General features: G+C 34.2%; 1 protein-coding gene across 6 annotated transcripts in view; it reads right to left on the minus strand.

Moving 5' to 3' along the window:
* The window catches only part of LOC127874159 (rho GTPase-activating protein 45-like), a 63,735-nt gene that overhangs the window by 43,905 nt on the left and 2,324 nt on the right, over window positions 1-17,506 (minus strand). For all 6 annotated transcript variants that reach the window (XR_008046670.1, XM_052418348.1, XM_052418352.1 and 3 more), the window contains exons 2-13: window positions 15,476-15,720; window positions 13,724-13,867; window positions 12,901-12,988; window positions 12,631-12,691; window positions 11,816-11,891; window positions 11,028-11,168; window positions 9,947-10,011; window positions 9,376-9,420; window positions 3,874-3,939; window positions 2,979-3,059; window positions 2,065-2,244; window positions 79-216 (exon numbers count right to left, since the gene is read on the minus strand). Coding sequence is in view for 5 of the 6 variants with exons in the window: in XM_052418348.1 (XP_052274308.1) it covers window positions 79-216; window positions 2,065-2,244; window positions 2,979-3,059; window positions 3,874-3,939; window positions 9,376-9,420; window positions 9,947-10,011; window positions 11,028-11,168; window positions 11,816-11,891; window positions 12,631-12,691; window positions 12,901-12,988; window positions 13,724-13,867; window positions 15,476-15,653 (1,263 nt within the window). In the remaining variant the exon portion in view is untranslated. The remainder of the gene's footprint in view (window positions 1-78; window positions 217-2,064; window positions 2,245-2,978; window positions 3,060-3,873; window positions 3,940-9,375; window positions 9,421-9,946; window positions 10,012-11,027; window positions 11,169-11,815; window positions 11,892-12,630; window positions 12,692-12,900; window positions 12,989-13,723; window positions 13,868-15,475; window positions 15,721-17,506) is intronic.

The following is a 17,506-nucleotide window of genomic DNA, read 5'->3' on the forward strand; positions in this document are numbered from 1 at the left end:
TACAGCCTTGTTGAGAAAATGTCAAAGAGTTATTAGTGTTATAGTTGAATTAAATTAAAAACAGTTTAGTTCACCCACTTTCCTGATGGCCTGATCAGAGAGGTATATCTGCTCTCTGATGGCAGCCAGCAGTTCCTTCTTGGTATTCTGTAGGTCCCTGTGTCTGTTGTTGGCCTCTGCAACGCACGCTTTGTAGGTGGTCTCTGCTTCTGCAGCCTGTCAATGAGAAAAAGTGAGCAAAACATAGGCAAAAGTGAGCAAAACATAGGCAAAAGTGATCACCATATAGGCAAAAGTGATCATTGTATAGGGGCATGTGATCAACATATTGTTAAAAGTTATCACTACATAGGCAAAAGTGATCAACATATCGGCGCATGTGATCAACATATCGTTAAAAGTTATCACTACATAGGCAAAAGTGATCAACATATAGGCACATGTGATCAACATATTGTTAAAAGTTATCACTACATAGGCGAAAGTGATCAACATATAGGCACATGTGATCAACATATTGTTAAAAGTTATCACTACATAGGCGAAAGTGATCAACATATAGGCACATGTGATCAACATATTGTTAAAAGTTATCACTACATAGGCGAAAGTGATCAACATATAGGCACATGTGATCAACATATCGTTAAAATTTATCACTACATAGGCGAAAGTGATCAACATATCAGCAAAAGTCGTCACCACATAGGTAAGAGTGATCACCATATGGGCAAAAGTGATCACCATATAGGCAAAAGTGATAAACATAGCTTCAAAAGTGATAACAATATAGGCAAAAGTGATAAACATATCGAAAAAGTCACCAAACTTTTCGCAAAAGTGATCACTACGTAGGCAAAAGTGATGAAAACATTTCCATAAGTGATCAATATCAGCAAATGGTGTTTTATAATGGTGTGACACTAAGTACATGTAATAGGTAAATATCTTAGGTGTTACCGGTAAGTGCAATATAGCATTTAAACACTTATTATAGGCTTCTTCCTAAGATGCAAGTACATGTGTATGTTTTGTGCAATTGTTTGTTTTGATTATTTACAATTTTCAACAGCACTCTAATCATATCACAGGGGTCAGTTTATGTACGCATTTTTTTCTGAGTGACAAGTGACCCAGATTAAAACTCTGCCAAGACATTGTCTGACAAATATTCTCATGAAGTTTCATTAAAAATGTGGCCTCTAGAGTGGTTATGACGCAAGTGACCCAGAGTTGTACCATGCCTAGATATTGTCTAGATTAACATTGTGAGAAAGTTTTTAAAATATACAAGTATAAATGTAGCCACTAGAGGGGTAACAAGGTTATTATTAGCATTTGACCGAGTGACCTAGTTATGGGTTGTATGTGACCCAGATTCAGCCTTAAAGATAAAAATTCTGACCAAGTTTTATCAAGAATGGATCAAATTATGGCATCTAGAGTGGTAACAAGCTAAATATTGATGACAAACACTGCAGGATGCACAAACATGAATGCTGGACACAATAGCTCACCTTAGGGAGAAAAGCTGGTCACAGTTCAAAGTCTTGGCATTGAATGCTAACAAAGACCCTGAACTTATATGTATCATTCTGTTTCAATATCTGTAATATATACAGAGATATGGTGTAGTTGAACGCAAATGTTAACCAGATTATTCTACTTTAAACAAGAGGAATAAATCTGTCAACTTGTAGGTCAAAGTCACCATACTTGTTGAGTGATTTTAAACAATGACCTGCAGTTAGATACATTGTAAAACTTTCACTTCAGATATGAGCCACGGTCTGGGAAAACTGGGCTTAATTCATGTACGAAAAGTGTCATACCAGGTTAGCCTGTGCAATCCTCACAGGCTAACGAGGGATGACACTTACCACTTTTATGGAAAAAAAATTGTTTAAATTTGTCTCTTCTGAAAAAATTTAGTCTAAGCAGAAAGTGTTGTCCCTGATGAGCATGTGCAGACTTCAAAGTGTAATTTAGGACGATACTTTACGCACATGCATTAAGCCCAGTTCCCCCTGAACCAGGCTCCTTTTAATGCCTACAGTTCCCCACCTTGTGCATGGCCTCATCTTCAGCCTTCTTCTTCTTGTCAATCTTGGTGGCGCTCGTGCCACTCGAGAGCGACAGTCCATCTGTCTCTGTCTTCTGAGACAGCTCTCTGGCCTTCTCATAGTCCTGTTGCCTAGCAACGTACGCTGACTTGGCCTTCATCAGGTTGTTCTCTGTCTCTTGCTGTGTAAACAGGTCATGGTCACGTTTGATTATAAGGATGTGATGATGCAAAAGTAGTTGTGACATTCAATAGGTTTAACATTAATATGGCTGTTACCAATCCAAAACTATTTTTGGATCTGGATCAAAATGCATAACAGGTTTTAACTAGATTTAGACACATGAATATATAACATTCTAAATTCTACCAGTATTAAGTTTTAACACAATGAATATTAAGAATTTGACAAAAGTATCTATGTTTCATTCATTTGTATCATAACGAATAATTTTGCAGATTATATGTATAACTGCTGTAAATAAGTTTTCATTCAAGTCTAAATAATAAAAAAAATTGAATAAAAACCTGTATAGGACAATACGTGTATGTAAAATTTCAAATATGAAAGCTCTTATAATTACTGGAGTCATTAAAAAAAATACAGTTTACACTTTTTAAAGTCTAATTTACCTATGGTGAACCATATGCAAATATACAGCAAACATGGTCAATTTTAACGATACGTTTAAGAACATCATCCCAAGCCCAGAATCATTCTTATCAATTTTTTATAAAATTTGCATAGGAACACAAACGGACTACAAAAGTAGTTAACAAACAATGTACGTGTAAGATTGAAGATGACAAAAGCTCAGCCTATAAACACGAGCAGAGATTAAAAGAGTGGCCTCTTATTTAATTTTCTAAGCAACAACCAAGATTAGACTGTTAAGACATCATGACAAATGTTTACCATTTTCTTGAATTCCTTGTTCCAGTTATCTCTGACCACCTTGCGCACCTTTTCATGCTCATTCCTCCGGGCATTCAGAGGCTAGGAAAGAAAAGCATGGCGTATACGGATGAATGTAGGAAATAAAGGATATCTGTTGGAGTCTATAGATTATTAATTAGATTCATGAGTGGTCAGAAACATTTATAATTTTTTGATTGGCTATTCCTGGTGAAAATGGTTTACCAGTAGAAAGAGCACATATTTAAGCCAGTAACCAACAACTGCCATACGTAAATTAGAGCAGGGTATAATATTTGCCTAAACAGCAGCCTGCTGCCCCAAGGCTACACCCTGCTCCCTTGGGGCCTTGCCGTGACGTCCCAAGACCTTATCCGTCCTTATCTCACACCTTATCCATGCCCCTCTCTTACATACACTGCTGAGAGTTGTGCCCTTACACATATCATACCAATGCGACTAAGTAAATAAGTGTAGTTTCAATGAGTCACTAACTATTTGCATGTTCATGAATTTTAACCCCAAAAAAGGTTACATTTAGGGGCTAAACAATGTTATAAATGAAAATGCATCCTATAAGCATATAACACATGTTATGTCAAAATTTGCACAAGGCATAATAATGGACAGTGCGATCACTATATGCCCACCTTTGGGGGCATAAAAATTCCTTTAAGGACTCTTTATTACTTTTATGAAAAACTTACACAAAATAAATGCATCAAATACAGTAATATAACAGTTACATAAAAGAACATAACAGAAGGGATGGCAAAGCTGCAAATACTCTATGCCTTTCTTTAAGGCATTTAAATGATGAATGTTCTGTTTGCTACGTTATGATTTGGATTGTGTCCTAGTACAAGAATTCTTATTTTAATGCTGCCTGCCTCACCTCCATAAACTTTGTGGTCTGCAAGAGAGTGAATGTTGCCTGACAAGTCTTGGCATACTCCACATCCTGCAACACAAGAAGCCATACAATTTTAACTTTCAAATAAGGCAAAAAATTGACTTGAAATTTTGTTACCGCACAGGGATAAAGATTCTCAGTTAGCAATGTCTTCTTTTTTGTATGTGTCCCTTTTGAATTTCGAAATTACTTCAGAGCTACAACAAGCACAAAATGTTTTGCAATTCAGACTCATGGCTACCCTGCATATGGATATTCAGGTAAAGGTGTACAACTTCCCTTAATGACCCTTGTCTGTTTCCTGGTATTCATGGTAAAGAACCAGTACTTGGTGGCATTGCACAAGATTTTCACAGTCTTCAGCTTATTAACCCTTTCCCACTCAGAAGCAAAGTGAAAATTGCTATGTGCAAACAGCATAAAACCAGAACTGCCTGGGAGTAACTTGCAGTCTGTTCAAGTTTTATGATGTTTGCTGCTCATCTGTATCTAAGGGATGGCAAAAGAGCCTTTAAAATTTGAATACCGTAAGAAAGGTCTTAAATTAAATACATGTACAACTTTCTAAGGGACTACAAATGCGTGAAAATACGTATCTTAGGGGTGAAGGGTTAAGACAGCTGAGTGTCTTGGCTAGGACCAGTACTTGGCGTCTTTGGACAAAATTTTGACAAAACTCAAAGAGTGTAGATCGAACCCAGAACCTCAAAAAATTGTCTTGTACTTACCAATGATAGAAACAGGCGTCCAAATGTCATTTTAAAACTGATAAATAGTTTATTTCTATCTGACAAGAAAATTCGCATGAAATAAATATAGAAAAAAATTGCATAATCGTCTTCATTTCTCAGGGGTGTGATTTAAGAACCACATAAGGGAAGCAAAATGACCTACCCCATAACAGGGTTTAGTTAAAATCTTCATTTGTATTTAGATCCAACAAAGACTTTTTGTCAAATAAGCTGGACATTAAAAGGTGGAAAACAGCTGAAAGGAGGAAAAACCACTACCCTGTTTGTTAGTTATTTTTACAAACAAGAGCACCGCATAACGGGTGCCACGCTTGGCTACGGGTGCAGTTTTGAATAAATGAAAGCTTGTCAGAATTTATTTTTTTTAGAGGTCACAGTGACCTTGACCTTTGACCTAGTGACCCCAAAATGGGTGTAGCGTGTATAACTCATCAAGGTGCATCTACATATGAAGTTTAAAGTTGTAGGTGGAGGCACTTTGATTTTAGAGCCAAAGTCAAGGTTTAAGCACGACGCGGACGGCGGACGGCGAAGCCGGACGACACAACAAGCTGGATATGACAATGCCTGGGGTTTTCTCCGAAAACCCCGAGCTAAAAATTATTTTAATTACATTCTAAGGGCTATAAAAATGTTAAACATACTTTTCTGTTGCTTTATGACTGTCTCATTCTTATTATGCAAATTAAGTCATTAATCAGGGCTTTTTTGGCTGATTTTTTGCTGTTATTCAGTCGTAATTCCAATGAAAAAAAGTATATTTTTCCCAAATCCATTCTAAAAATTTCAAATTACTTTGACTTTTTAAATGGAAAGAGAACTGTTTATTATAGAAATAATTGGTTTGAAGTTGTGATATCAATTTAACTGGTGTCTTTATGTTATGTATACATGTATTATGTAAAACAAAAGTGTATTATCAATAATAATTGAAACGTTATAAATTCAGCAAATAATACTTTTCCCCAACAGAAAATAAAATTGATGCTTAAACTCCGTGTCACATGTATCAAAATACTTTCAATATGATGAGAAAAGTCCTATTTATTATATATTTTCATAAAATGGATTCAAAGACCTCTGTTAACTTAGTGATATCAGTAATTATCATTCAATTTGGGTAAAAAGTAGGGATGGCATCGAATGCCTATAATGGAATTCGAATAGTCGCAAATCCATTCAATAGAATATCCAAATATTCACATATAACGGTTGGAATATTTAAATGTCTATGCTTTGTAAGTTATAACTGTTTGCTCATTACTAACAAGGTTGTTGTGTTTTTTAATGTTGCTATCGAATACTCCTATAGCTGGTGGCTAGTACTATGGCCGATCCTGTAATCGGGCACAAATACAAACAATCATGTCATAGAATTTTATTTTCATTTGAAATTTAATAATGGCGATAACATTTATAAAAGTTTATGAAAAGGAACATTTGAATAAGTCACGGAAAATGCATCACAAAGCTTTTCAGTCATTCTCAGAATTTAAGTTTAATCCTTTATCACAGCGTTAAACAATCGCTCCGTATTTTTTTAACTAAAAATTATCTTTTGTTCAATCGCACATTTGTATCATTTGTCAAATTTGAGTAAATCACACATTGTAATGGCTGTTTAAACTGTGATCACAAAAGATTATTCGCCAGTTATTTTTAAAACAGAACAGCTGCCTTAATTTACGGCCTTAATTAGCACATACCGGGTAATTGACAAGAAAAAGTTGATATTTTGAGCGTGTATATTGAAATTGCGTTATCAGTTTCACACAAGGACCATCACATCAAACATGTTAATCCCAATTGATTTCGTTAGGCAATTAGTGAGTGGCTCGCAGGTAATTAAATAACAGGACAAATGCGTTTAAAACAGTTAACTTGCGAATAATCGCATGACAATTCTGTTATTCGAATACTGGCCGTTCAATCAAATATTCGAATATTTTTGCCATCCCTAGTAAAAAGCTGCACACCTGTAGTGTCGTTATAGGAAAATAGGATTAGCAGAGTAAAGCATACAAAATTCTGTACAAGTGTATTTAACAGTATGATGTGTTGGTTTTCATATCGGTATACCTGTAGTAAAAAGGAAACATTCTTAAAAACTGTACCAAGTGCCAACAGATATAATTCCTAAGTATACCAAATTACAAATTAATGGAGTTTCTCAAGCTTTGAACTACACATAATTTATGAAGCATAGTGCTCTTTCATATTCATTGCAATAGTAGTTGCAATAAAGTCAAAGAGCCTATGGAAAGTATTCAGCTCAGACATGGACTGTTCAGCTCGCCCACCCAATAGTAGCAATAGGCTATAACTTTATTTCTCAAATAAATCAGAGATAAATTTATGATAAATATTATGGTCATGCTATAACATATTAGGCTTTTCATAGCCATGCTACTTCTTACCAAGCAATTATTATATAAGTAGTTAGTTAAGAAATAGTTGTATTATTGAACACATGCAGAAAATCAATGGTTAAGCAAATATTATTGAATATGTATCAAGACCTAAACAATTATTTGGCACACATGCAAATTCTATTTTTATCAGGTTGTAAACTAGCACAGGTACCACTCGCAAAGGTTCTAAGGGTAATAGAAACAAAATCTAGACATGATACTTTGTATACATTCATTTCTTTCAAACACCCTTAAATAAAGGTTTCATTACAGTTACAGCTATAATAAACAAGCCCGATACTGACTTGAAGCCATTCAGAAATACTTACTGCATATAAGCACTTCAAACAAACAAACATACACAACATAAAAAACAGACCATATCAATGAATAATAAAGAAATCTTGACAAGCACAAACCTCAGCCAAAATAAGGTATTCCAACTAGTGGCAAACGAAAACAATAAACATGTGTTCCTCTGTCAATACAAAAGCTGAAATGTTGTTGTATTCTGTTCTAAAATGATAGTAAGCAAGTTATACAGCACTGTTGTTTGCATACAATCTCACGCCAATAGTGCCAACAAACTGTAAATTAATGCGTTCCTTCTGAATGGAATCATTTCATAAAAAGCAAGCATTTCATTTGTCAACTATTAATTTATAGTGCTAACATACACTGCTAGTTTCCAATGAATGTTTTAAAAAGAAAATAAGTTATATTTTGATTCATAGACTTCGAGATGGTCTTATTATTAAACAAGATATGTGTATGTCAGAAACACTATGTCCCCTTCTGTGCCGCTTTGAAGCTATATATTTGACCTTTGACCTTGAAGGATGACCTTGACCTTTCACCACTCAAAATGTGCAGCTCCATGAGATACACATGCATGCCAAATATGAAGTTGCTATCTTCATTATTGCAAAAGTTATGGCGAAATGTTAAAGTTGGAGCAAACAAACACACAAACCAACCTACAGACAGGGCAACACTAGAGTGGTGGGGGACATACAAATCCATATAAGAAAAATTAAACAAACCAATAATGATAAAAGAGCTAAATCTTATTTAGATAGTTAAATTTCATATGTACGCTAGTTAAAGCCAACCAAGATTCTGATATCCCAAAGAAAAACAGATGGAATTAAACAAAGTAAAGTAACAGTGGATTTTTTTAGTTACTAATTGCAGATACAAACTGTATATTTTAACATTATTGTACTTTCAATTGCTTCTTATAAATGACCATGATAGTAAACTATATTAAACCAAACAAGATGTGATTGTGAAACACTATGTCCCCCCATATATTTGACCATTGACCTTGAAGAATGACCTTGACCTTTCACCACTCAAAATGTGCAGCTCCATGAGATACACATGTATGCCAAATATGGAGTTGCTATCTTCAATATTGCAAAAGTTATGGCCAGTGTTAAAGTTTGACCCAAACCAACAAACAGACAGGGCAAAAACAATATGTACCCCAGTATAGACTAGGGGACACAAAAAAGAATAGCATGCACTATAAAATGTGCAACTAGTACTATTTATAACAGCTGGGAGCATTCAGCTACCCCAACATTATCAGAGAGATTAACCCATTTATGCCTAGTGGAATCTCCCATCCTTCTAAATTGGATCAATTTATTTTCAAAAAAGGTATATGCATAGTATATTTGCATAGTATATTTATTTCTATATTTAGAATATTTCTTACAGAAATTCCTTTATGCAAACAACGCACACCCTGATGAGACGCCGCATGCGGCATCTCATCTGGGTCTACGCTGTTTGCCAAGGCCTTTTTTCTAGGCATAAATGTGTTAACAATCGTACACAGCTATGGATATAAGAAATATACAAGCAGCTGGTCATCTACAGCCAACTACTTCTTAACTATAGTATATACTATTTTCTAACAAGATTGACATTGATGGTATTTTGGGAATGAGTTTTAATTGCCTTTCCTTATTCAAAGTCTGTTATTCACATGACAACTCGCAATCAGTTGAAAAACATATTATTTTACTTACATAGCCACCCATTAAATTGTTGAACAATTGAGTTAAAACAACATATTTCATCTTTGCAAGCAATCAAATGATTTCTTGTACAAATGCTAAATGTTGCGGTATACCATAATAATGACACATGACATTGGATTTTGCAATCAAATTACCAAATGATATTGCAAACAAAAAGGCACACTCATTTTACATACACACATCTCAAAGCACCCACCAATAGAAAGCTCTAAAGAAATTTGATGGCATTTAAAAATTGAAATGTTGAACAAATACAGTAAAATATCTCACCTGTGATAGAACTGTGCAGTAGACTGACTGAAGAGGAAGAAATCCCTGCAATTAAATAATGTAGTATTTGTAGTATTCATCAAACAAATACATTTTTTGGCTAAGATTATTTCATTTTAATAAAACAAAAAAAGCTAATGTCCTTTTAATATGTTACCGTTATTTATGGTCAAATAGCCAATGGCTTATTTTAAGGATTCTGTGAATAATTTTTTGAATCTGTGTAGAATAGTGTGTAGAATTGTAAATCTTCCGTCTTATTATCAAAGAAAACATTATTAGGGTAAACATTACTTCATATTATTTTGAATAATCCATTTCCAGTACCATTTACAATAGTGCACAAAATGTGAAGTTCAGACATTCATAAAAAAACAACTATTTTCCAACATTATACCAAAAAGTCTCTAAAAACATCATTTTGCTTCAACGGCAAATACAACATGTGCTGTATGCAAACATCTTAAGTTGACATTTTATGATTTACATTTTATAATTAAGACTTACAGTTGGTAAGTTTAAACCAAACAATCTATAAACACATGTGCAATTTTGTTGTCAACATCCCTACCTCTTCTGTTAGAGCTGGTCTGACTGCCAACGCCAATCTAGACAGGTTTTTGGAATACTCAACTTCTGCAATACAAAACAGATGCACTCTTACACATTTGCAGGCCTTTTCACAGGGGTTTCAAGCACCTACTACTTATCCTTATAAACTCCCCCTCCTTAATTAACACCTCTCGTTCTTATGATTCAACAATGAACATAATATTAGGTCCCCACACCATTTATTGGCTTCCAGAGGCCACGCGAGCAGTGAATACATGCTATAATAGATAATATTATAGCAAATGCCATAAGAGTTCATTAATGATTTCATTCTTTTTGATAAATATGCAAACATTTCTGATTTGGAGAAAAATTGTCATAATGGGCTGCTATTTGGCTGGTCTAACCATACCATTATCAATTGGTAAAGTCCTGGGTAAATGATTTATTAAGTCTCAAAAGCAACTTAACCTAAAAAAAAAAACAAGTGATGAAGTGATGGTAGACTTATTAAAAACTAAGCTTTGTAAAAAAATCAACGTGACTTACACCCCTCAACACTTTGATACCTTTGTTCAATGGCAAATAAATCAAGAAATGTGTGGAAAAGTGGCAAATAAAATCCTGTGTATCTACACTTCATTGTATTGACAAATGTTTGTTATAACAAATTTAAAGTTTCAATTTATCTGCCTGAGAAAGATGGAACAAGTTTGCTCAATAAACTTCTAACATTCTAGGCGGAGAGACAAACAGACAGAGTGACCTCAATATATCCCATACATTAAGTGGTATAATAACTTGTTTCAACAAGAAACGTGTTTGTCAGAAACACTATGTCCCCTTCTGCACCGCTTTGAAGCTATATATTTGACCTTTGACCTTGAAGGATGACCTTGACCTTTCACCACTCAAAATGTGCAGCTCCATGAGATACACATGCATGCCAAATATCAAGTTGCTATCTTCAATATTGCAAAAGTAATGGCAAATGTTAAAGTTTGACGCAAACAAACACACAAATCAACAGACAGGGCAAAAACAATATGTCCCCCACTATAGTGGTGGGGGACATAAAAATTAAATTTACATTGGCTTACCTAGATGGGCTCTGCGTTCGATGTATGACATTATATCTTTGAGGTATTTTGACCAGGCCTTGGCACGCTTTAAAGCGAGTTCGTGACCAGCTTCCAATTTCATCAGTGACACGTCTATCTGTTCCGGTGTTAACTTCATCACTAAACATAGGCAAAAAATACATGAAATGTCAGTTTTAATTTAACAAGAATCATGTCCATCCCTCAAACTTATTCTGCATTGTTGGTGATTTCATTGTGATTGTGCTGTTATTTTTTGCAGTTATCAACTTAAACGAACTGACCCTGTGTTTTAACTGTTGTATTACAATAATACAATTATGATGTATATGCTTCAACATTTCTCTGTATCACTATCAACATTATTTATTGACTTAAATAAGTGGTTGTTTTTTTTGTTATGATTATCAATCTGAGCATGTGACCCTGTGTTCAAACAATGTTCCACATGCATCAACATTTTGCTGTATATTGAATTCAACAACTGAGCTCATACAAAGTACCGTTGAATGCAGAGACATGCGTTAAAATCACCTCCAAAAGAATATGAACAGTTTTGAGTATCTTTTGTTATGTATGTGTCATAAATAAGGCTTCTGCCCTTGTCTTTAACCCTAACCAACAGACAAGTCATTTACGGCTCATAAGAGCTATACAAAAATGTAAAAGCCTTTTTTTTTTAAATAAAAATAATGCAAAATTATTTGCAAAGAAATCTTTCCCACTACAGAATGCCTTGCAACAGGATGTAATTTCTTTGGAGGCAGTTCAGAGCACCCAAAATATACCTGGCTCTTCCTTTTCCTCCTCCATTTCTTCCTGATCAGCTGCATCATGGGAAACTGACAGTAGGTTGTCATAGGACTGAAACACACACAAACAGGCTTTGTTGATGTGATATGGTACATACTAATATTCTAAATAATATAAATAAACTAATCTAATTAGTATATGCAGTCTTCTTGTCTGAATTGCTGTTATAACATCATGTGGTATGCACTTAGCTGATTTTTTAAGTATTATGCATGTTCAGTATATCCATTTTATGTTCATCGGCAATTTCCATTGGTAAATCTTTCAAACAAAGACAGAAATATTGAGAAAGTGTTAGGAGACAATTTTATGTAATCTGCAGAGAAATCCCAGCTGGTGCTGTCTTGAGAGTTATGCATTTGCTCTGCAGAAAATCAGAACCAATTACCAAGACTTGTGGGGTTTTTTTAAGCCGAAATATATTACGTATTATTTATATTTACCCTTTACCACTTAGATACGTATTTTCACGCATTTGTAGTCCCTTAGAAAGTTACATTTATTTAAAGACCTTTCTTACTGGATTCCAGTTTTTAAGGCTTCAACTACAAACCTTAGATACTGATGAGCAGCAAACAGCATAAAACCTGAACAGAATGCGAGTTACTCACAGGCTGTTCTGGTTTTATGCTGTTTACACATAGCCATTTGAACTTTGCTTCTAAGTGAAATCAATGCATACTGGCAAGATTTGGTAATTTTTCAATCATTCTACAAGAAAAATGCATAAAATATTTTTGGACGTCTGCTTTCAACAATAAATATGGTAGAGAAAAATTCACACTGTTACCTTCGTTTTCACTTCATCACTGCAAGGCTGCTGTAAATCACCCATCAAATACTCTGACACACTGGAAGAAAGTCACAATTATTACAAATCTTTTTGCATTCTTGCATAATGATTGAGGCAAATGGATTCAAACTTTCAAAATTACAACTTTTTTTACTGATACACACCAAAAACTTAAATGCATGTGATGAAATGTCAATAAAAAATTATTTTTTTAAAATTCGTCATTCTCACAACAGCACTTGTTATTAAGGCAGTTGCTATGGTTACCTGCTGCTGAACTCCAGAGCAAGCTGGTCTATCGGGTCGCTAAAGGCACACTCCACATCATCACAGCTGTGCTCCTCATAATTGTAGCCTGGGGTATACACAATGTCATGTATGGTTAAGGCATAGAATACTGTATGTATAAGTCACAAAGGTCAATAGCTCTGATTTATGGCAGAATTAAATTAAACGAGTTTGTTGGAAATTGCATACGCATTTTTAAATCTGATTCTGACAGAACATTTACACTGGTGTAAATCTTCCAATATTTAGTTTGTTTGTTAGCATGGAAACAAGCAGACTGGCTTTCAAAACTAATACATGTATGTCTGATGTCTTATGAAAATATGACAGCAAGGCAATGAAAAATTAAGTCACAAGCCATAAGGTAAAAGAAAATCAATACATAGGGATTTAGCTCCAGCGTAATAGCAGGGGACTTTTGATTTTATTATGCCCCATCCTTTTTACATACATGGTTCCTTTCCATTGTCATGCCCCACCCTTTAACAATATTTCACACAATCTTTTTTTCCTTTTTATATTTGTCAATCTTCTGGTTTAAAAAAAACACTAATAGCAAAGTTTAAAAAAGTACATTCAATTTTATTATTGTAACTTAATAGTAACATTAAATTTTACATAATATTGTTTACAAAAAATATATATATATGAATTTATGCTTATAGGATGATTGACTATTAGAACTAAAGTGGAAGCAGAATAATTAAGTCTTTTACGATGTACAAACTTTACCACCCTGCCCTTTTTCAGCCCTTAATTGTTTAGTCTGGCTAAATCTCTTATGACATGCAGCACAACATACTTTTGATTTTAGAAATGAGTGTGGCAGCTGCTGAGAAGATTTCTGTCGTATTCAGAGGTGGGTACTTCTGTAAAATTGACTTCAGAGTGCTGAGAACATCACCCAAGTGTTCATGCGCAAGCACCTTCAAATCCATGTCTATATCTGGAAATCACAAGTGGGATCCTAATGGATCGATTATTATATCGGTCTTGGCAGATCTAAAGTGAGTACACGCGTCCAATATTGGAGCAAACATTTAAACAGCACCTAAACCTGGTATACAACTAAGAATATTATTTCTATAGGTTATGATTCCCTTATAATTTGTCACATTTATTCAAAAACAACTTTTGCATCCCATTACCCAAATGAACAGGCATAAAAGTGTTAATGTTAATTAAAAGCACTCAGCTTAAAAATACTGTTGAATATAAGAGTTATAAACAAATAGATCATTACATTCAAGATCGATGTACTATAAGCCAAAGGCTTCCTTCTCAATTCAGTAAAACTACATACAATGAAATTGTTTTTTACACCATCTTTGCACCTACTAACTCTTTTTATAATTTTATTTGATTTATAATTTAGAATGTTGTATTGATTAACGAAAAGTGTAACTTTGTCAAAATAACCATGTATGCTCTCATTTTGTTCATGCTTGGGTATATATTTGATAAATACCATAAATATTATTATTATTAAAACAAGAGCCGTCTCCATAGGATGGCATATCAGGGCTTGACACTAACAGTGACCAGGGAACCCGAGACCCCCAAAATTTTGGTGAGGGACACCAGTTTTTCCCAGGATTTTGCTCTAATTTTGGACACCAATCTGTAGTAGTTAGTGTCAAGCCCTGCATATGCCCCCTATAAACGCTTTGATAGAAGTGATGAGCATTTTTCGAAACCAAGACGCAGATTTCGAAACCAAAACCCCGACCCTAAGTTCAAGGTCAAGGTCAAAATTTGTGTGTGTATGGAAATGCATTGTCCATATACACATACGTACCAAATATGAAGCTTACATCTGAAGTGACATAGAAGTTATGAACATTTTTCGAAACCTAAAGTAAACGCAAAGTGTGACGGACGGACAGACAGACGGATGGACAGACAGACGGAAGGACAGTCTGTTCACTAAATGCCCTCCTTCAGGGGCATAAAAAGTGTAACTTTGTCAAAATAACCATGTATGCTCTCATTTTGTTCATGCTTGGGTATATATTTGATAAATTACATAAATATTGTTAAAAACAAGACTATTTTCAAGCAATATAAGTCCCATACCGGCTCCACCATTGTCAGAAATTCCACCATTTTCAGAATTTTTTTTTATATATTTGTTGCCATAGCAACCAGAATTTTTGACGTAGGAACTAAATGAAATTACGTGCATAATGTCCATATTGCCATCTATCCATGTTTTAAGTTTCATGAAAAAATATTAAGAACTTTAAAAGTTATCGCAGAATCAAGAAAACCACCATTTTAGCAGTATTTCTAGTCTATTTGTTGCCATAGCAACCATAATTTTTGACGTAGGAACAAAATGAAATGACGTGCATATTGTCCATATTAACATCTATCCATGTTCTAAGTTTCATGAAAAAATATTAAGAACTTTGAAAGTTATTGCAGGATCCAAAAAAGTGTGACGGACGGACTGACAGACGGAGCGCAAACTATAAGTCCCCTCCTGTGAAACCGGTAGGGGACTAAAAACTCGACTAATAAAATGAAATTCATAACAGCTATTAATGCACACCCCATGGCTCTGTGAAAAGTGCTCTCAATCTCCCGAGTGCATCAGAAAAGTTCTTCACATCCTGCGTCATCACAATGATGTCGTCCTGATCAACAATATGGACGTCGCCATCTTGCTCCAGCATGCCCAGGGACATTGTCTTAGCCATTCTTGGGCTGGACAATGGCGTCACGTGCATTCCTTGCTAATGCTCCTTCTCAGGACTGGCCTTTGAAGGCTACACTGAACCAACATCAGCGAATACACTGAAAATGAAAAAATTCAATAATTAACACAAGTTAATTTATATGATATAGAAGTTAAATTGTTATCCTTTCAAATAAATTATCTTTTATATGGGAACTTTTCATTTATGTCTTTTAATTGTAATTGGCTTACGGTATCCAGTGATATTTATATAAAAAAATCTCATCTGAGTCCTGGGACTCCATAACTTGCAAATCGATGAGTCCCCAAATCGAAAGAATGAGTATAAATATTAAACGATATTATTTTTTTAGCAATTTCAATGCATTTTTGGGACTCACATAATTCGAAACTTTGCATCCCCAGAGGTTTTTGTGAGTCCAAGAAGCAGGACTCGCAGGTAAAAAACATCACTGTGTATCATGTTATGAATTTATGCCCTTTTTAATAAAAATCGGCCATCAATAACGCCAGTGTTCTGGATAGGTACATGTGAATGTATAAATAAAGGTAGGGCAAATGTCTCATCAGTTCATGAAAACTAAGTGAGACATTTTCTAATTTTCTGAGCCAAAATACACTTTTAAAATTGTGCTCCCACTTAAATTATTAAATGTTAAGTGTCATTGACAAACACATGCAAGCCACCATCATTTCAAAAGTTGATACCTTGTGTTTAAGTTAATAGGAAACATTATCAAGCTGTTGCATATGATACAAAATAAAAGTTTAGAGATCAGCAATTCTCATCAAGAGTTGAGAGAACATTTAAAATCCTTTCAAATTTAGGAAAAGTCCACACAAAAATATGATATTACTCTATACTAATTTGTTGATGTATCAACAATTTCTTTTTTGTAATTCTTAATTTTTAAGACTACAAATACAATCAAGATGATCGAATATAAAACTGGACAGTGATTATACAAAAATATACAGTGGGATGCATAACAAGAAGTGATAGCCCTAGAAAGGGTAATTATTCAACGAAAGTGAATATCAGCCATTCAAAAGTACACACATGTGAATGGTTGTGTTTCAGGTGCGTTTTATTTTATAGAACAGATATTTCAACCACTGAAACAGTGGATATATTATTATGGAGGTATATTATATAATACTAACTTCCTAGTTTTCAGACAAACCCAGCACTACTTTAATGGAAGGTGTTTATTTGCCATTGAAAAAACTAAAATGGGGACCTGCAGGATAGCCACTACACTTTATGATTCAATATTTACATTGCAATTTGCAGCAACAAGTTATGGAGGTTTCGGTAAATGTCAAGTTCGGTAAATTGGATTTATATAGTAAATGCCGTGGAGGTTTCGGTAAATTGGTATAAATAGGGATTATCACACCTTTAGTTGATAAGCCTGTACATTAATTGAGTTGTTTGGCACTAATTAAATTATCTGATTAAAATATACGGAGTTGATGTTATCAATTAAGAGATGTTTGCAAAGTGTTAATATTAAATATCCAGGCTTGCAAAGTATTAATATTCTAATCAAGGGAGGTAATTTATATATTAAAAGTTTATCTTTAGGTCATGAATTTTTGTTTTTAATATATGTTTTTATACAATTAGTTTGAAAAACCTTAATTAAAGTGTATCAGATAAAAATAATAATAATTTTATCCAATATATTTGCTTCTTATATTAATAATTTTTTCGCTTCTTTTTCCTACAAGCAGGTCAGCACATAAGGTAGTGGTGAAGACCTGTAAAAACAATTGAAAAAGAAAAAAAAAGAAAAAAAAGACCTGTAAATAAACTCTGACATTCACACACACTTTTTAATACAAAAGTTAACATTGATATGCCTTAATAATTTGTCAAAT

Source organism: Dreissena polymorpha, chromosome 3 (assembly GCF_020536995.1).
Source record: "Dreissena polymorpha isolate Duluth1 chromosome 3, UMN_Dpol_1.0, whole genome shotgun sequence".
Taxonomy (NCBI): Eukaryota; Metazoa; Mollusca; class Bivalvia; order Myida; family Dreissenidae; genus Dreissena; species Dreissena polymorpha.